General features: G+C 44.4%; 1 protein-coding gene across 1 annotated transcript in view; it reads left to right on the top strand.

Annotated features, from left to right (window-relative positions):
• Positions 1–21,951, top strand: part of LOC119169399 (uncharacterized) — a 245,478-nt gene that overhangs the window by 193,171 nt on the left and 30,356 nt on the right. Inside the window, exon 4 of the mRNA XM_075884077.1 lies at positions 4,587–4,709. Coding sequence (XP_075740192.1) covers positions 4,587–4,709 — 123 coding nt within the window. The remainder of the gene's footprint in view (positions 1–4,586; positions 4,710–21,951) is intronic.

Here is a 21,951-nt window from a genome sequence, read left to right as displayed (position 1 = left end):
TTAGGTTGTATACGAGGGACTATTGATCAGCTGCCCGCTCGTAACACATTCACGTGCTACGTGACGCCAAACGTGCGCATGAAAGAGTGTTTCACACTCGTCGCTTGGTTTATAGATGGCGCTGACTGATACTCCTACTTCTAAATTCACATATAAACCCAAAAAAACTGGATGAAGGGAAGGCCGCTGTGATAGCTCAGTAGTTAGAGCATCGAACGCATTATTCGACGGTCATAGGTTCGATTCCTGCTCACGGCTGGTTATTTTTTCACCCACATTTCTTTCTTCTTGTTTACATTCTATTGGTTTTAATAACTTCCCCATTACATTCTTTGGCACGATTGTCTGTTAGATCTCATTATTATTGTGTCAAAACACGGAAAAACGAGCCCATAGGTATACACTTCTTTCCTGTATTCATTAACGAGGGTCTCGTACTGGCAGACTTGGTGTAATTAGGTTGTATACGAGGGACTATTGATCAGCTGCCCGCTCGTAATAAGTTCACGTGCTACGTGACGCCAAACGTGCTCATTAAAGAGTTTCACACTCGTCGCTTGGCTTATAGATGGCGCTGACTGACACTCCTACTTCTAAATTCACATATAACCCAAAAAAGTGGATGGAGGGAAGGCCGCTGTGATTGCTCAGTGGTTAGAGCATCGAACGCGTTATTCGAAGGTCGTAGGTTTGATTCTTGCTCACGGCTTGTTATTTTTTCACCCACTTTTCTTTTCAGACTCATTTGTTGACTGCTCGGATGCAGCCACTCCCGTTTAGTGATACCAAATGTCATGTTGCCAAACGGGACGGGTTGTCTTCGGCCACCACTACTGATAATCCATAAAATACGCGAGTTTTAAATGACGGCTACATATTAGAGTGTAGTGGGAGGATATATTAGGAAACCGATCATTTTGCCTGATTTACTGCAAGCATGCTTTCGCCGAACACTAGCAGAAGCTGCAATTTCGTGAACCTACAGCCCTACAGTGCATTAAGACGATAGCTTTAAATGCCTCATCAAAAGCGAAAATTGGTCGCCGACGGTGCGAAAGCAAGTTATACAACAAATTATGATTGCGTGAAAAGGTCATCATATGACGTCACATATCATAAATGTTTGGGACGTATCGGAAGGTCACATAACTTGACAGCATCTTTTAACATCTTCGCTTAGTTGAAATCGGCCAATCATGAAGGCAGTGCATAACCAGATGAGGGGCAGCTAGCTAGCTAAGTCTCCAATTCTTTAGTCAGTAAGAAAACCATGTTGGGCGCAGAAATATTTCGGACGGAAGGGGAAAACATTGAGCGCATAAATCGGAAGAAAACGAGGATAGTTTTTGCCTTTCAGTCGTTTTAGGTGAATCCATAAGGGAACCGGCGAGGTTGTTTTTTTTATCTAATAGAAATCAAAAAAAGACAATCTGAATTTTTTTCTGTCAGATATGCAGCGTTGTACACAGCAGTATCATATATTGAGGCATGCAAATAATGATGTTGCAATAGTTTGAGAGGGATAATAATACGCCAAATATGCAAAACTTGAACGCATATTTGGAACCTGTAGCACGGTCCGACTGAGCCAGGTGAAAGCAGCGCACCGCTATGTTTGTGTTACTTTTCATCCTTCTTCATCCGCAAAAGCCGTCAAGAAGCATGAATTCAAATTAACTCGCACGAAAACACAAATTCCCGAGTTTTTCAATACGCGCGGCCGTTCACCACCGGCAATTCGTAGTCTACTCGCACAGCGCCATCATGAGATACCGGTGAGCGGAGGCGGAGCGTGGGATCGACAGCCTGAAGAAAGCGTGTGCCCGGGCACTGACAAAATGGAGGAGGCGCTGCCCCAGTTCATGCATCTGCTTCTCATTCAGCGTTTGTCATAGGAAACGGACTGCGTGTAGCAGCAACACCGACGCGCGTTCGTTTTTAGCGAAGGCGAACGAGCTTTCCGGTAGCAATGGGTAAAAGTGAAGTGAGTGCCGCACAGCCATCTAGTGAGCGCTGGAGTACTAGAGGCTGACTACGATGCGACAATGGGCAAGCCTCGCCCTTTAGGAGCTTCACCCCTAAAACCCGTTCATCTAAAAGACACTGGGTGCGAATCACTGCTGAATTTCTGTTGGGGACTGTGCATATTTGTCTATTCTTTAGCCACAATAATAGAAACAAAATTCTAATTTCAGTGCATTGACGTTGTTTTCTGCCTTCTTTTTGTCATATTTTGTCGAATTCAACGCTCGAAGCGACGTTGGCTATCAGCCCCCTAGCTTTAGTGAACTAGTGCTAGCTGTGCACCAAATCTTTCAAAGATGTAATTGATTTGGTGCATGCAGAGGCACTAAAATGTAGAACAGCGACGTTCACATGTAGACAGCTAGTGTCTCTCTTGAAAGATGTTAGGCGGCATGTCGGCATGGTAGTGTTTTATGTTAAGTTCATTTCCTAGCTACTTGACGCCAGTTGGGAACACAATGTCTGGCGCGTTTGTCGAAGATGTGCAAGAACGACGCCACATCAGCGTGCTCATTGATATCTTGTGCCCTAATTTATTGTGTTCACAGCTAAATAATAATAATTTTTATTATCCCAGAGACCAATTCGTTGGACATCATATGTGCAGAAAAGCCATGAAGAGAAAGCTGACAGATCTGTTAAGTTATATTCCGGACATGGCGGGATATATTTCGTGCATATACATTACATTGATAGGTGTCTCATGGGGGATTGAATCGACCGTAAAAAAAATTGGAACCATGCGAACAAATTTTCCGAAGCCATATAGGTTCTCTTACATAATCATATCCTTTAAATCACAAGAAACGCACGTGCTATGAGCCTACAACTATGTTAGCGTACTCGGAGAACTAAGTAAAAAAAATCACGCCATATCCATGGATAAAATGATGATAAGTGGGCGAATCTCGCTAGAGGGAGATCAATGGTAAACTGTAACTCTTCCGTTAAAAGGTAGGCCTTTATATCTTTAGAAAGACATAAGAGTGCGTATATTATACAAATCAACTTGCATATTCTTCCTGTTCATTTGTTGTTTCGTTTCTTCGTTTTAATGGCGGCTGGATTGCAAGGTCTCTTCATTATTAGAGCTTTATTGTCCGTGAAATGAAACGAGACAGGTTCTTGTAGTGGTTGCAGTGGGAAGTTCGCAAACAAGAAGAATATGCACATCCCTCTATCGGAGTTCAAAATTTGGTCCCTCGAATCGGAAATGCAAACATTGGCGATGAGATCCATGCATCCATCCATCCATCCATCCACCTGTTCGTCCTCGCGTCCGTTTGTGAGTCCATTCGTCCGTCTGCAAGTCACTCACTCTAGCGCCATCTCCTGAGTAAGTCATGGATCTTTGGGTAATTACGAACCGATCACAAAAATTATGCATAGACAGATCCACTGCATTAGGAACTTCGCTCCTAAAATATATTGCGAAGCGGGACTTCATAATGAACGTAAGCAGTCCTTTAAGTGGTGACATAGCGTTCGCTAGCAGTGGTCCTTTCCAATTGGCTCAACAAAGTGTCGTACGTGGCAGTTAAACTGTATGACGCTGGAATCGATAGGCGTAGATTTATCAAGGAGCCACTGGGCCATGTGCTGTCTTCACTTGGATGGCGCATGAACGAAGATACTGTGACGACACCCAGCAGACGACACCGCATGAATCAATACGTCGCGGAGCAGTTTAGCTCTTTTTAAACGGCTCCGTATCCTCTACAGTGCTGTAACCCGTTTTCGACATAGACTCTAAGCCTATGCGTAACATACCTGAGTTTTTCATAGCGCTATTCCTAATGATATAGCATTGATACGCAATGACACCATGAACAGCTGGCGATAAGCACCTGTCTACTTCAAGTTGAATTAGGCTGTTGTTTTCAATTTTTCTCTGTTAAGTACTGTACGAATCAATGAAAATATATACATAAGTAAGCGCTGCTCCCCGTTACAAGCTGAAAGAGCTCATAACGCGGAGAACTATGTTATAAAGTTATAAGATATCGTGCTGCTTTGCTTGGCTGTGTAGTTTTAAACGCACATTGACGTACAAAAATGAATAGATCTTGAAAAATAAATTGCAATATAAAAACCATAATATCACTAATCTCAGTAGTATAGGCGTAATAATATTTGCATGGTCAAAGTTTCATTTTTTATCGACTGCCGAAATCTCCTGCATGCGTCACTATTCATAAAGTGAGTTTGCTATATTTTAGTGACAATGGCTCAACAAGCTTCATCAAGACTCACAAGGCAGTGTAATAAAGTTTACTTATAACTACGTAAGGATTAGGACGTTGCGTCAAAAGGTATGTGGTCACAGCGATTTATGTGATAAAATCAAGCTAGCGCCATCGCCAATTTTTTGCCCGTTTATTGTGCAGATTGTCGTCACACTATACACCTATAGTTACTTTGGTACTGGAAAAGAGAATTTTACTATTACGAGAGAAATTGGTTCGCTATTCACTCTCGCTTTAGAAATATGTGCAGGCATTAGAGTTCTGAATTCCACGATAACATCTACTGATTGTTCAATTGTTTCCCATTGTTTACAGCCTACCTGGTGGATGATACTTGTGAGGGACGGGGATATCTTTGCATAACTTTCTATCAGTGCGAAGTGAACAAAACATTGCCTTTCAAAGGTTGTCGTGGTTGGAAGAACTGTTGCGATTATCGTAAGTATCCTACAATGCATGCATACTATTGACGGTCATTTGGCATATTGGGAACCTTCAGGAGAAAGGTAAAGTTGAAATCCTAGTCAAAGTATATTCAACATCAGTAATACTAGTACAAGACTGGTAATAGAGAAAGATTTTTAAAGTTCGATACTCTCGGCAGGGAGGGGGTCTAATATATAAGAGTGGCTAATAAGATGTACATCAATCAGTGGTACAATATCTTTGGTGAGAACGAAAACAATTGAAAATAAAAATGAGTGTATGCTTAGCAGGCCAAAAAGAAAAGGTAACACTGATAAACAATCGCAAATTACTGTACGAAACAAATGAGCATTATAGCTTATAGCAATGAAAATGCCTGAATGAAGGCAGTTGTTGCGAAAAGTATTTCGTTTTGAATATATGTTCCGTTGTTTTTTGATGCAATGGTGTAACCAAGAGAATTGCACAGCTTGATTACCGTATACTTATATTTCTTTAAAATTTATATGGCATTGCCCTTCCTCCCCAGGAAGCATCGTCGTGATGCGGGTGCGTGATTACAAGAGAAAATGCGGAGACACTCATGCTGACGGTGACGGAGCTTTCAGAAAGTCACGCATAGGTTTAACGGGTAGTTAACGTTGGTAGAATGGTTTCATCCTGGCAACGTGGACGATGTCTGGCTGCGGTGAACGACGGGATCGACGAGCTGTATCTTCGAGGAGAACTTCGTAGTTCATTTCGCTGAGACGCCGAAGAGCTCTATAGAGACCAAAGTAGCGGTGCAATGGCTTTTCTTAACTGCCTTGCTGTCCAATGGGGGTCCACAGCCAGACTTGATCGCCGGGTCAGTAAATAAACTGGCAGTGACGATCATCGTACTGCATGCTGTCGACGCATTGCTGGTTATGGACTCTTTCGAGTGCGAGCTTGCAAGCTGCGTCCCCGAGCCGGATGAATTCATTGTGTTGACGTTAACGGTGCACTTGTCGGGTAAAGGCATGACATCCAGCATAGTGGCTGACTCCCTGCCAAGGAGCAAATAAAATGGTGTGAACCCGGTAGTTTCTTTACCAGCAGTGCTTTGGGTGAACGTGATGTATGAGAAAACATCATCCCAGTTTTTGTGGCCTTGGTCAACGTACATGGAAAGCATGTAGGTGATCGTCTTGTTTATCCTCTCTGTAAGGCCGTTGCTTTGTGGGTGGTATGCAGTCGTTTTCCTATGCGCGATTCCACTAAGCTGCAGGGCATCCTCCATCATCTGGGCGGTAAACGCTGTTCTGCGATCAGTTAGTACGACTGATGGTGCTTCGTGGAGGAGACTCTTGAAAAAACTAGCGCCACTGGGTACCAGCGACCAGCGCCATGCCTGATTATGGGCCAAGTATGGCGCTGGTACCAGCGCCTCTCAGCGCAGGTACTGGGACGCTGGAGCGGCAGCCTCCCAATGCTCTGCGCAAAATGGCTGCCCATGTAGAAAATGGGCGTGCCCATTCGTCATAAATAAATAAATAAATATATAAGTAAAATTACGCGCATTCACAATAAAAATAGAAAATAAAAAATAAAAGAAAAACATCGCCGGACGGGATTTACGCTTGCTACCTCCTGATCTCTGACCAAGTACGCTACCCACTACGCCACGTCAGACCGTGGTTGTGAGGTTCTAAAACGACTATTCATTCGAAGAGCACGCCGTTCAACTTCATGTTTACAAATCAAATCACACAGTCAAGACTGACACGATACTCCTTCCCAAATAACAATATCGTCTTGATTCGACAGTGACAAAAGGCTTCCGGGCAGCGAATGACGTGAGAATATTAGCAAGAGCGCTAAGTTTTTAAGCATCCACATCTTAACTCTGAAAAATCCACATCTTAACTCTTAGCTCTGAGGAGCAGCTACAGATTGACAGCTGTTGCTGCCGATAGTTTTTTTTTCATCTGATAGTCGTTTCTAGCACTTGCTACTGGTCAACAAGTAGAGATGATTTACACGTCTTGTTTGGTAGATATCAACGCACACGAGTGACTATTGAGTTGTTTTTTTTTTCGCGCAAGCGACAATGCCGCAGTAGACATCCGGCGTGCCAGATTACATATTTGCAGTTATATTGATACGTGCAACTAATAAACCACTGAAGAAATGATTAATGCAATCCACTGAAAAAGTATGCCAGTATGGTAGTTCACTAACGCGTAAAAAATTTACCAACTCTAAATTGCGTGTTCTTACGTACGAGTCAGAGAAGTACCGGCTCCTGCGCTCAGAAGGAAGCTCTCGGTGACAGCCTACGTTGCTGAAAGCACGACACATCGATCGTCGCCGCTCCTTCTGCGGGCACTGCACACGTGAATAAATGGTCAATTTAGGCTCAACAATGTCTAAACTGTACTTTAAAGTCATTCTCACACTCAAGAATTGTGCCAACTTAAGGTAAAAAGGGCCGGCAGCAGGTACACCAACGCGGGCGGCACGATAGGCCTCGCTGGGCCGGGGCACCGGGTAAGGCTGCTTTCGAAGCAGCTGAGTTTCGATGCTTGAAGTTTCTGCATTGGAGCTTCGCAATATTTATAACTCTTACCTAAACTGTGCCTGAAGTATTTGGAAGGTTAATCAGTGCCAGAAATGCATTTATGGAGGGGCAATGGCGAGCGACAGCCGTTTTCCTGGCCTCCGCTGGCAGTATACAGCGGGCGTGCCAGCGTACAGATATGTGCAGTTATATCATTACCAACAAGTAAAAAAAAACACCCATGGAAATACCAATGCAATCAGATGAAAAAGTATGCCAGGGAGTCAGTGCACGAAGGCGTACCAAATTACTAACTGAAAATTGCGTGTTTTTACTTACGAGTCTGAGAAGTACCGGCTAAGTGCAGCCGGCAGCTTACGGTGACAGCCTGCGTAGCTGAAAGCACGACGTTCGATCGTGAGCGCTCCTTGTGCGAACATCTACACAAGAGAAAATAGTTTATTTAGGTTTATGGATGTCGAAACTATACTTTACAGTTATTCACACACTTTAAAGTTGTGTGTTCGAAGCAAAAAGCACCGGTAACATATATACCAACGCGACTGGCACGACAGGTTTAATGCTCACAAGGCCGGGCACTGGGTAAGATCGCTCTCAATGCGTTGAGTTGGTATGCTTGAAGATTCAGCAGTTTGAGCTTCGAAACATTTCTAACTCTTACCTGAACTAAGCGGAAGGATAAGCATGACCAGATATACATTTATGTGGTGTGTCGGATTCGAACTACGGCTTTTTTTTCTCGCCTCTGCTGGAAAACCTTGCGAAGCGATCGAGAGAGCTCATTTACGTTTCCTCAACTTTGCGGCTAAAACTATTTCCTGTTTCTGTTAGTAGTGGCGTGCAGCTCCAGGCTTACAAACACTGCAATTTGTAATCGTTACAACATTACATGAATGATGCGATCATGGCTTATTTACACGGGAGCATATGCGAAAAAGGTGCATTGTAGTTGTTGCGATACATACGTACGTGTACCACAAAAACTACTTATGCTTGGTATCTGTTACGGTAGCATCTATCCCTGCCATCGAATCAAGCATTTTACATTAAACGACACCGAAACAAACCACGGCACATGCTACAATAACATGCACGCTGCTGCTGCGCTGATATAGAAGAAGTGCGTGCTCCAATATTTACCAGCGCTTGCAAGTGAAAATTCCAGCGCTTCTAGCGCTTTGCAGTGCGCACCAGCATCACAGCGGTTAAGGCAGTGCCCCTACCAGTGCGACACAGCTTTTCCCCAATGCGCTTAGCGAAGTGCCAGTGATTACAGCGTGTACCAGTGCCAGAAAACGTACTGGTATCACGCTGTTTTTTCAATAGGGGAACGACGTTTCTCGTGAAAATGTGGGCAATCTCACTGGCGTTGCCTCGTGGCGATGTTTAGTTTCACAGTATCGTGTCATATATTCAGTGGCGATGACAATCCAGCATTTGCGACCGGAAGACTTGAAAAATGGTCTGAGCAGGTCCATATCAATCTGTTTGAATATGTGTTAGAAAACCGGATGGTTACTGTGGAGGCGCTTTATGATACAGGCATTCACGGCCCGTCCTAACATAAAGCTTCGCTTCCTGTACGAGTTTCAGCCAGTAGTAGTGCTGACAAATTCAAGCCAAGGTGCGTGTGAATCCCAAGTGGCTGGATAAAGGCCCATTATGGCAGTTCGATAAAATATCTGGACGTAGTGTGGATGGAATGAAGGGCAGGTGTTCAGTCTCGTGTTGGCTTAAGTTTTTATAAAAACGTCGATACGCAGACAAAAGCACGATGGCAAATGCGCGAACGCTCGTTGAGGGTCAGAATAGCACCCTTCAGTATATTAGATAGAATTTCGAAGTTCGGCGTCAGCCCTTTGTTGTTGCGCCAAGTCAGATGCATTGATAGCGCTAAGGAAACGACCGAGGATGTCGTCGTCAGTTGCCATCGTTGTAAGTGGAGCACGTCAAAGACTTGTGAACGATTGTTAGGTCAAATTCTTGAGGGCGTAAATTCTACCTGGCCAGACGTCCTGAAGGGTCTTTGAAATTCACAAGCCAGCAGAGGGCGTGGTGATCCGTAACAAGTTGGAAAGGGCGGCCGTAGATGAATAGTCGGAACTTTGCGATCTCCCGTGCAACAGCTAGACACTCTTTCTCCATGGTCGAGTAATTTGCCTCCGCAGAAGATAATATCCCGCTAGCATGAGCAATAGCACGGTTCACGCCCACTTGCCACTGAACGAGGACTGCGCCAAGGTTGATGTTACTTCGTCCATGTGCAATTCAGTAGAGGCGTCTTCATAAAATGTCTGAGTAAGAGCTGAGTTTGCAGGAACTGCTGAAGATCGGAGAAAGCAGACCGTTGCTCAGTGCCACTCACAAAGGAAACGTCATATTTGGTAAAACGGGTCAATGGCTCGGCTATGTTCGAAAAATTTTCCACAACAGGCCTGCAGTACGCACATAGGCTCAGAAATCAATATACATCAAGTTTGTTCGCAGGTTTTGAAAATGCAGTACAGCCAATGTCTTTTCTCGATCTGGCCGAATACCATCATGGCTGACAAGGTGGCGAACAAACTTAAGCTCCTCGTAACTAAAGTGGCACTTCTCTGGTTTTCAAGGGAGGTCTCCTGCACGAATCACATGAAAGACTGACTGAAGTCGCTCCAAATACTGTTCGCAATCTTGTGAAAACAAAATGACGTCGTCCAAATAAAGAATGCGTAGTTCCCACTAAAGGCATGATGGCAGTGTATGCATCATCCTTTCGAACGTCGCAGGAGCAGAACACAGACCAAATGACAACACTTCGAATACGTAGAGACCATCAAAAGTTATGAATGTGGTTTTTTCGCGATGACGCTCAACGACTTCGATCTGCCAATAGCCGTTACGTAAATCTATCGAGGTGAAAAAGTGGCCATGTCGAAGGCGGCCTAGTGAGTCGTCTATATGTTGAAGAGGGTAGACGTCCTTTTTTGTCACCTTGTTTAGTTTTCTAAAATCCTCGCAGAACCTTATAGTACTGTCCTTAATTTTTGCGAGCACAATGAGAGATGCCCATGGACTGCTGGAGCATTGAATTACATCGTCGTCAAGCATCTGATTCACTTCTGAGCGCATCATCACTTGTTCTTTTTGCGACACTCGGTAGGTATGCTGGCGGACTGACCGTTCAGTTGGGTCTGTTATAATGCGGTGCTTCACGGTCGCCTTTTGCTTTATTTCTGAGGGTGATGCGAAGCAGTCACTGAACTTCTGTGAAATACTGAATACCTGCCCCTTCTGCTCACACGAAAGCTTCGGACTGATGTCAACAGTATCGGTCACCAGGGGGTCAACTTGCACACCTACGAAGGGTGGTTCGAAGTGCTGTTCACATACGAAGTGCTGTTCTCTGCGGAGCAGTGTCTCTCGGCGTCTGGGCATAACCGCCACAAAACGTTAGAATCGATTCTGGCAAGTCAATAACGGCTCCTTGCTCACATAAAAAATCTCCGTCGAGGATGGCGTTTCAATTGATTTGTGGGGTTTAACGTCCCAAAACCACCATATGATTATGAGAGACAACGTAGTGGAGGGCTCCGGAAATTTAGACCACCTGGGGGTCTTTAACGTGCACCCAAATCTGAGCACACGGGCCTACAACATTTCCGCCTCCATCGGAAATGCAGCCGCCGCAACCAGAATTCGAACCCGCGACCTGCGGGTCAGCAGCCGACTACCTTAGCAACTAGACCACCACGGCGGGGCAGGATGGCTTTTCGAGAACATTCGCGCAACACAATAAACAAAGCGATAAAGGTGGACTCACGGATTTGCAATCTGGCAGGTCACCACCCGATTGGCTTCAAGAGGTGACCTCCTGCTAACCAGAGGATTTTTCCATGGTCCTAAGCAGTAATTACCTTTTTCAGTTCAGCGACCAGTTCAGTGCTGATAACGGAGTGGTCAGCACCAGTGTCTACCAGATCAATGACACAATGATACTCGATTTAAACAGAAATGTCGCCGGATGCGTGTTTGTCGTCGCTGGGAGATTTTGGGAAAGCAGAGTCGTTAGAGATCGGCAGACTAGTCGGGAAAGGTTGTTTTACCGAACCCTCAGCGGCGGACCCTCTCCCGGAAGTCGCTGTTTCTAGCTTCCCGGGTGTGGGCTTTGGGACCTAGGTGATCGTCCCACATCAGCGAAACTTCATGGTCCACCCAGTGATATGGAGCGTCAAAGAGATGGCGAGCGTGACTGGTGTCGATGAAAGTTCTGGGACTGAATACTTTTCAGGTACTCTGCAATAGCATGGGGCTGTGCACCATCACGAGGTTGAAGGGAATCTGGCCAAAAACCAGAAAGGGCCATGCGTTTGTACGAACAGTCACGGTACAGGTGACCTGGTTCACCGCATTGGTAACAAAGGCGCTGATGGTCGTGAGCACGCCACACACTGGGCTTCCACATGTTAACTCGCGGCGTCTCTTAACGCGACGGTACCACGATGTACTGCGTCGCTGGCCGAGTGGATGGTCGAGAGGAATAGGTGACCGCTGACGCAAGAGCGCGTACGGCTCCTGCGTACGTAAGGAGAGGAGCTTCGGCTGGTGGTGTCACTAATGGTTGTACGAGCTGCAGTACCTCTTCGCGAACGAGGGTCAATTAGGGCAGCTGCAAGGGGCTGGGGAGACACTGCGTGAAGTTTCTGCAGCTCCTCGTGTGCACTGCTGCGCTCAAGCTCCGCAAAGTCTGTGACGGTAGTGACGTCGAGGGTTGCCGCCGATGAAGAGAGGCAGGCGACGTTGTTCGGCCACTCGTAATTCGAAGACCGCTGCTTTAGCATCTGCTCCACTGTTGTAGATTCACGGGGAAATTTTGCTACGGCACCAGGTCGGTTGCGCACAAGTCTAGCAAAGAGCTGTTCCTTTACGCCCCGCATCAGAAAGCGTACCTTTTCTCTCCCACCATTGCGGAGTCGGCTAGCCACAATAGCCGTGACATCTCAACAGACATCGCAACGCTTTCGTTGGGTCTTTGAATTCTGGAATCGAGGAGACGCTCTGCTTGTTTTTTTTTTTTTTGCAGTTAGAACTTTCTTACGTGTTCCGCAGCTGAGTGAAGAACACCAACCAGGTTGTAAGGGCAGGTTCATGGTTCTCGTGCCAAAATCGTGCCGAATCCTCGAGGTAGCATAGACGTATCCGAGCTTCGCACGATTTTCCCGTTAGTTCGCGACGGCGACTCGCTCATGCTGGTCTAGCCATTCTTTAGCGCCCTCGAAAAGGTCGCCATGGAACGGCTTGGGAGTTTGAAAGGCGTTGAAAGGCCGTGGAGCAGGCGGTGTCGGGTCCTGCGAAGTCTGAGTCACCGTTGTTGCGCTTGCCTTGTTTCTGCAGCGTTCATGAAGAGGGTCAAACCGAGGCGGTAGGCCTAATAGTCACCAACTGTGTCGAAGGTCACCTGAGTATTCTCAGGCGTTGCTACTTATTTTAAGATGACCTTCGTGTTGATGGCAGTGTATAGAATGCTACCTCACACCTCCACCAGAAAGTGTGACGTTATAATAAGCAAAAATCCCTAACTGCAGCTCATGCGAACGTCAGGCTGGTCTGCGCACTGGCAAAGTGAAGGCGTCATCTTTTTTCGCGCACTATTCTTCATCGTATTTTTAATAGCACCACATACAATGATGCCAGAAACTATACCACGTAATATGTATACACATTTAGGGTGTATATTTGTATATTAGTTGTATCATAAATTTATAATACGTATACACCTTTGTATATTACTCTAAACGTGAAGCTTTTCTGATTTTTCCACCGAAATACTATTAGAGATGTTGTTTAACAGCTGTCAACTATATATAACTAGTCTTAGTTTCATACCAGGGTGACTACTCCTGAACAAATAACCACTTGGGCTCGCTTGTTTAACGTTGAATGTTCTGGCGTAGCTTGTGTCATGCTGTCACTAGTATTGAGAACGGTGCTGTACTGAAGTTTTTCAAAGATGTGAGTATATAATTTTGAATGAGGCAGAATATATGTGTTTTTCTGCTAGAGAAGTGCCATCTAGTGAAATCAATCACAATATTTTGAAATATATCTGAAAAAGGTATTATATGAAAAATTTCTGAAAAACAATACACGTTGTTTTCGGAGAAGTTGTTTAATTTGCAAGAAAAGCTTGTCACACTAAGCTCACACAAGTATTCAATCCTGAGAGCACGCACAAAGCTGCCGCCGAACGCTCAGACATTCAAGAAGTCAAAAGATGACATACAAATATATATTGAGGGCAAGTAAAGATGTCCAGCAATGGGTCACGGGTTTCTGTGGGGAAAACAGGTAAATATTTCTTATTGGGCGGCAAGATTTCTAATATAAATGCATGAGAAAGTCACTCAAAGTCTTTATTTGCCCATTGCTTGTTAGAAGCTACCTCACGCAACAGATGCTAAGTAAGTTATGTAGGTTCTTATCCTCACCATAGTAAGTGAATTACTAATGCGAATGAAAAGTGATTTTTGAAGCATTTATGACAACTGCTCAATTTTATATTTAGTGTTTCTCTTGGTGAATGCTGCGCTGCAAAATGGCTACATGAAGACTTCGGCTTTATCGTTTTGTCAGCAAACAAGAAGATTGGCAGAGTAGTCTAGGATGTTGTGGTTTGCAAAAAAATGTTTTTGTTAAAATAAGCAATTTCATGAGTGCATCATTCGCAACAGTTCTATGAAGGCGTGGAAGCAACTACAGAATCTGCTTTCGAACATCTTCGATCTTGTTTCATCTGAGAGCAAACTTAAATATTACTCGCTTCTGGGCCACAATGGTTAACCAGCTGATTTACATGACCTACCGAAAATTGATAAGAAGGCTGTCTCACTTAGGCCCCTCATCAGCTTTATTCCTTGCACAAGCAGTGTTGTTAGCTCACATAATTCCATCGCTACTCATTACAAAAAGGAACAATCAGGTGCGCAGCCATGTCCATTTCGTTGAAGAAGTCAAATCTTTGGTCTTCTATGAAGACAAGGGCATAGTTCGATTTACCATGGTTTCCGTGTTTGCCTTCATTCCCACTGATGTCGCCGTTGAGGCAAGTCGTGGAGCCGTTGATACTGATACAGATCTAGTTGAAAGGTCACGTTTTCATATCACCGATTTTAGAAAGCCCCTCGGTGTTCATTTGGCTGAAATTCATTTTTGTTTTAGTAAGGTCATCTACAAGCAAGTTCACAGGCTCACCACAAAGAGTACTTTAGATTCACCTCTGGGGAGTGAATGACATTGAAAATCGGGCAAGTGTGTAGCGATTAATTGTTCAAGGTAAATAGTCCAAAAAACGAAGACACAGGACGTGCGCTAACTTTCACCTGAGTTGAAAGTCAGCCCTTGTCTTGTGTCTTCCTTTTGATTGATTCATTGATTCACTGGTTGAATATTTGATTGGAATGTAGAGTTTGACGTCCCGAAACCACCATATGATTATGAGAGACGATGTAGTGGAGGGCTCCGGAAATTTCGACCAACTGGGGTTCTTTAACGGGCACCCAAATCTGAGCTTACCGGCCTACATATCTTCTGATTTCTCTGTCTTCGTTTATCGCACTGTTTGCCTTGGACCTATGAAGGCTTTTACCGTGGTCACTACATTGATTTAGATAATAAATGGCTAGAAAATTGTGCTACCGCTTCTTTCAGCCCTTCATTAAAGAATTTCCACGCTATTCTGATGAATGTTTTCCTGTCATCAAGAACCCTGCTTTGAAAACATTCAAACCACAAATAATTAATCAAATGATTTAACCAAAAAATCGGAATCTGACCCAAGGCTGTGTTTTATGTGCATTCACGTTAAAAATGACAATCCCCAACCAGATTTCAAGTTTATCTGAGCCTTGCGACGTGCACGCTAGAGCAGTGCAAAGCCTTGCAGCTGCAGTTGCAAAACTGCTTGTCGTCGTCGTCGTCTTCAAAAATTAGACACACCCTAGTCGCGAAACATTCGCATCACAACACACGAACATGACCGAACAATCTACCAGAGCCCCTTTGAATCGTTTGCCTAAATGTTTGCGCAGAATTGCGCGAGCATTTAAGCAAACATATGGACTGCCAGAACTAAACTTGAACTACCTATTCTGGCCAACTAAAAGTATCATTCCATCAACATTTTCCGCCAATTCTCTCGCAATTTTCACACTAGCAATTTCGACGTCTACCAAACTTCTACTCGTGCGAGCAGCCAGTGCTATTCACCTGATCTATACCGCTCTATTTGACGCTACGTCACTTCCTACGTCGCTTTCTGTGAGCGTAGCTTCCTGCACTCTCAAAGCTAGTAGAAATTTCTCTCTCTTAGGTTGAGTATCTCCAACGTATAGATATTCTAAACAAAACAATTTTCAGTGTAACTATAGACAACCATGGCCCTTCCCCAAGTCGATGGCGGGCAGCAAGTGGTTGACCATTCTGACTGATTATGCCGGACGTTATGCCATCACGCAAGCCTTCCCTACAGAATGCACAAGCGATGTCGATGACTTCCTCCTTTATGAAATCATCCTATACAACAGTGCTCCACGTCAGCTGATTGGAGTGACTGTTTTCAAAACCTGTCAACGACCTTTTCGGCTTTTGCTTATAGCCCCACAAGTACTGCATGGCTGGCCAACCTCACAAAAATGGACTTAGCACCTCGATCGTGTACTCTCGGGCATTATATCTGTTTCCGTGTCAGACGACCACGGGGATTGGGACGGCACCTAAGTGCTCATGACACCCACCGATAACTCACCACGTCATGGTATAACAAATTAATATTTCTATCTGTTGGTCGGAGGCTCCATCCTTGCCTCTCCACCGCCTTCTTCTTTATTAAAGAAGCTGAAGAAAGTTCTATTCGCACTGTGCTCTTCAAGAGAGAGCTTGGAAGAGAACCAACCGGTTTTTTAGCATTGGGACAAATAAGACGTTTCGACGTACGGCCCATGCCACTTTCACTGATCGAAGTTCTGAGTTGCACTGAAATGTATACAAGATCAAAACACTTTAGCAAAGCACAGAAACTCGCCATCTGATTGTTTACTCTTGCTAGGAAGGTAATATTTCAGCTCCTTTACTATGCATTAATGATAGAGCGAAGTCCTGTACATGCAATAGAAAACAGAAAACTGCATGAACTAGGATTGATGTATAAACTGAATGACACTGAAGTAGTACATGCCGAGCCTGCCCTGTGGATTTGCTTTTGGCCACTAACACGTAGCGCCATCGGGGTGCGCAGAAAAACGCCGCTCCCTTTTCTCAACTCCTAGTGCTGCTGCGCTTTTCTGTAATGACTTTAAACGTGCTCCCAAAACAGGAATGTCTGTTACTGGCTCTCTAAAACTGTCCAAGGATGTATACTGTCAGAACAAGTGCGAAGTGTCCCCTACACCATAGTTATTTACCGAAGTACCCACTACGCGTCCGTGAGGCCGCGCATACAAATACACAGCAGATGTCTAGTCTTCATTTGTTTTGCTGGTGATGAATTGAAGCAACACGACAAGGCGAGCTGTTATCACTGATTACTTTGCGTATATTTGACTCACTGCAATAATCAGAACAATAAAAGTGACTACACGGGCGCTAACTCACACTTACAAAGTTATTGCTTGAAAAGAAAATTTATACCTAAGCCTGAACAAACACCTACACATGCATAGTGTAGACGAAGCAAAAATGAGACTATGAATACACTCACGACACGCCTGTATCAGCTACATCCTCTTTTGAGTAGTTTTACTTTTTGGTGGATAGTTTCGAAGGTGGATGGCGGATTCGTAAGAACACACTAGTGAATTATGATAAGCTTCCGTGAGCTTCCTTTGATTTGACCGTGGTGTTCGTGTAAGATCTCCATCGCAGCGAACAGCCGCTCGCGTCGGTACACAGCACACCTCATGAAAAAGTGCATTAGTGGTCATCTCGGCCACAAAACACTTGCGCCGTAAGGCGTATGTTCACACGATGGCCTTACTGGCCAAGGAGGGCACGTTCACACCACTAAGGGGACAAAACAGGAGCCTTAACTTGCGTTTATTACTGTAACTACGAGCGACAACGTTGGCGAGACTGTTGCTGACTATCGACTAAAGCCTATTTCACTTGCAGCTAGCGAAAAAAATAAAACTTTCAGCCCTATTCGAGGAGCTGAAAAGTGCACACTTTGTGGTTTTGATCAGATTCTAGTTGAAAAACTAAAGCCCTCTAACTGCTCAGTAAGGCATTGGCAGGCGGCTCGGGTCGCCGAGAGAGGAAAGGTTGCCTTTTTTTAGAACTGCGTGTTTATTGAGCCTGCGCTTGACCAATATTTTTGCGTTTCCTGTTCTTGTATTTGTAGTGCTTTTATTGACACGTGCTAACAGGAGCCCTTGTCAATAGAGATACTTTTCCAAAAAAGTTCCAAGTCATGGAGTACTTTTTTCGTGGAACATCCGCTTGCTATGCCGATGGCCTGTGGTCTTTTTTCACTTCAACCGCTTTGATTATATATTTGTGAAATGCGAAACTTCAAAGTTCTGCAGTTCCAGGAAACTGCTGAAACCTTTAGAATTTCTATGAACGTACGTGTCTGTCTCTCTGTCTGTCTGTCTGTCTGTCTGTCTGTCTGTCTGTCTGTCTGTCTGTCTGTCTGTCTGTCTTTCTGTCTGTCTGTCTGTCGGTCTGTCTGTCTGGCTGGCTGGCTGGCTGGCTGGCTGGCTGGCTGGCTCATAGAGTTTCCTAAGATAAACTGGAGGGCACTCTGGTACTGCGATTGTTCATTGACCATGGGAATTATGGGTAGTACACACATTTGCTTAGTCTTCGTACTTGCGGACGGCGAATCGTACTTGCGGCTTCGTTTATTGCTGTGTTTCGGTTTTCTTTTGAAAGAAAGATTTAACCCTTTTGAACTTTGTGAGCTAATGGAAAGTAAGTCTAAAAAAATAAAATGGTGAAGCGCAACGGCTGAACATTTGCTAATGCTTGTTTTGTAAGAAAACAGCTCCAAGCCATGCGATCACACAAGGAGCCAAAAGCAGGCCAGAAGTACGAATATTAGACAAATGTGTGTACTACCCATCATTTCCATGCTCGCTGAAGCATCGTGCGTTGCAGCTTTCATAGACACTAGCGCCAGAGTTCCCTCTACTAAGTATTGTAGGAAACTCTATGGTCTGTCTGTCTGTCTGTCTGTCTGTCTGTCTGTCTGTTTGACTGTTTGGCTGTTTGTCTGTCTGACTGAGTGTCTGTCTGTCTGTCTGTCTCTGTCTGTCTGCCAGTCTGTCTGCCTGTCTGTCAGTCAGTCAGTCTGTCTGTCTGTCTGTCTGTCTGTCTGACTGTTTGTCTGTCTGTCTGTTTGTCTGTCTGTCTGTTTGTCTGTCTGACTGAGTGTCTGTCTGTCTGTCTGTCTGTCTGTCTGTCTGTCTGTCTGTCTGTCTGTCTGTCTGTCTGTCTGTCTGTTTGTCTGTCTGACTGGCTGGCTGGCTGGCTGGCTGGCTGGCTGGCTGGCTGGCTGGCTGGCTGGCTGGCTGGCTGGCTGGCTGGCTGGCTGGCTCATAGAGTTTCCTAAAATTAACTGGAGGGCACTCTGGTACTGCGATCGTTCATCGACCATGGGAATAATGGGTAGTACACACAATTGCCTAGTCTTCGTACTTGCGGCTTCGTTTATTGCTGTGTTTCGGTTTTCTTTTGAAAGAAAGATTTAACCCTTTTGAACTTTGTGAGCTATTGGAAAGTAAGTCTAAAACAATAAAATGGTGAAGCGCAACGGCTGAACATTTACTAATACTTGTTTCGTAAGAAAACAGCTCCAAGCCACACGAACACACAAGGAGCCAAAATCAGGCCAGAAGTACGAATATTAGACAAATGTGTGTACTACCCATCATTCCCGTGCTCGCTGAAGCATCGTGCGTTGCAGCTCCCATAGACACTAGCGCCAGAGTTCCCTCTACTAAGTATTGTAGGAAACTCTATGGTCTGTCCATCTGTCTGTCTGTCTGTCTGTCTGTCTGTCTGACTGACTGCCTGGCTGTTTGTCTGTCTGACTGAGTGTCTGGCTGTCGGTCTGTCTCTGTCTGTCTGTCTGTCAGTCTGTCTGTCAGTCTGTCTGTCAGTCTGTCTGTCTGTCTGTCTGTCTGTCTGTTTGTCTGTCTGTCTGTTTGTCTGTCTGTCTGTCTGTCAGTCTGTCTGTCTGTCTGTCTGTCTGTCTGTCTCTGTGCCTACGCAGCCTATATGTGGGCGCTGTCGTGATCACCTCGTTAACTTGGAGCTGACTTAAAACTGTAACAAGGGCAAGAAGTTTTAACGGTTCATCAACAATATGTGGCTGCTAAACACTTAAATAGCGTAAAATTACCGTCACTTCCCCCCTTCTCTTCACACTATAAATGTTTGGCACATAACTCTAACCTACGGGGCATGGTATGTGAGTATGTGCCCCAAGTCGAATTAACAGAAATACTATCAGCACCCCAGCAGGAATCTAAGGCAAGGATTGTGTGTTGCAATCAAATGTTCTACCTCAGAACCATGCCCGGTCGCCAAACTGCTTGGGAAAGTACCTCACGTATGCACACTGTTGCTAAAAATTGAGTTGTGGTTCCCGAGCACGCTATTCATTTTGAAAACACTATATACGTACTCCCATGGTACACGCGTCACGTCTGGTTAATGTCAATCGTATAATTCATTGAACTAAATTCTACGTACCACCAGGCAGGGCTACCATCCTCATAACCACAGGTGCAATATCTCAGCTGACTACTTCTGGTGGTTGTAGTAAAGGTATTTCTCTTGACATCGTTAGGCAGCTATAAACAATCGGTTACATAAAACAAAAGCGACTGTTTCAAAAGTTCATGCGTATTTTTTACCGCTATTTTGTAACTTGCCGCTCAATAAAACAATTGCAACATGTTAATCTTTCCCCGTACTCCTTCGAATAAAGCGGTATTTATTGCACGTGGCACCCATCGAGTTTTCATATCCATTTTGAATTTTCGCTCACTAAGAACGCCGATAGTTTTACTCACGAAAACGACGCTTACGACGCTAAATTGCTGCGAAACAAGCTCTTCAACGCTGTCACATAAATATATTGGCTATGTGTGAAATACAAGTGAGTCTTCAAGAGCTAAAACCTTTCAAATGGAGCTCTTTGCTTACCTTTATTAAAAGTAAGCATTTCACAACTTCGAAATGAGCTTTTTCATCTGTCTCGGGAGCTGCTAGAAATCGTAGAGACGTTTATGGTGACAATATTGTGAAAACCTCTTCTTCCAAACAGTAAAAAACCCGACCATTTCAAACACGTGGCCATTTTTGTACAACGAACTGAAAACTCAGCCCGAGAATTCTCGTAGTAGAAACGGATATTTTACACACGCACCAGCACTGACATTGAATCACTTATATGAGCACTTCTGTTCTGTTCTGTTCTGTTTTAACTGTTTTGCTATGGAGAGGTTGAGGTGCATATTGCCTCGGCTACTCCATATCACAAAGTTCTGCAGCGAAAAAAAAAGAATAATACAGAACGGTACCCAAACAATTAACAATACGGGAGAGAAAAAAAAAACCTAATAGCAAACTGAAAACAGTTAGAATATTATGCCAATTCACAGTTTTCTTAAAGCACTTCACACAGTCATAAGCCATTTACACGCACACCTTACCATTCTACTGTCACTATATACATGACCACATTTTATATATACTCATCTCTCGCTGTTTGTCATAGGCGCTCGTCCAGTCCGATCTCCACTAAAAAGTCTGTCAAGAAGATTATTGCCTTTTCCTGGAGATGCATCTCAGGCCAAGGTCCAATTAGCTTCTTTATTGTGAGGGGCCATCTGTCCAAACTTGCTAGTTTGTTTTTTAAATTTTTCTCTTTTTTCCGCTATATAACGCACTACAAAAAAGTGTGGTGAAAATTTTCTTCTGCATGACCACAATGGCGTTGCGGTGAGTTAGATTGATGTATCTTCTGCAGGAAGCTGTTTGTGTATGCTACTTCTAATCAAAGTTGGTGGATTAATATCTCTAGGCGTCGTGGGAGGTCTGTCGCTATGGAAAAATTTTTGTGTGGATCAACTTCATAAAGTGCCGTTTAGTTTGATTTAGGGCTCTCAAACCACTTCTCCATCGACAATGGTTAGCTCCTTGCGTTATAAATTGTCGAATATCCACCCCATAAATAGGGATTGCGCAATCCCATTCTTCCTTCAATGCTTCCTTCGTGAGGCTATCAACCTCTTCATTTCCCTTTATTCCAATGTGGCTGCGTATCCATTCGAATACGATGTTGTGAGTCTGCGATGAGGCATATTCCACAGTTTCTGCAATACATTGTGTTATTTCACCATTTTTGTAAGGTGATCTCACATTTCTGATTAGCTGAAGAGCAGGTTTGCTATCAGTGCATATCACCCACTTTCCTGACTCAGGATTCTCGCAGATAGGCTAAACTTCAATGAACAATGAATCACTGAAAAAATCTTGTCGCCTCTTTTATCCGCGTCTCTTGCGTGATCGAAGGTCTCCACACGCCTGCCTGATGTGCGGATATTTTGTGATAGAAGCAATAGATATGTGATTGCTCCATCAACCGGCTGGACATCTTTGAGCCGCCATTCTGGTACGCTATTTTTATTGCAGTCGCCAAGCAGTTCGTTCTAGTTCGATTTTGGACGC

This window comes from Rhipicephalus microplus, chromosome 2 (genome assembly GCF_043290135.1).
Source record: "Rhipicephalus microplus isolate Deutch F79 chromosome 2, USDA_Rmic, whole genome shotgun sequence".
NCBI classification, from domain to species: domain Eukaryota; kingdom Metazoa; phylum Arthropoda; class Arachnida; order Ixodida; family Ixodidae; genus Rhipicephalus; species Rhipicephalus microplus.
Note: the sequence above shows the minus strand (reverse complement) of the source record. Positions and strands in the feature narration are given on the sequence as shown.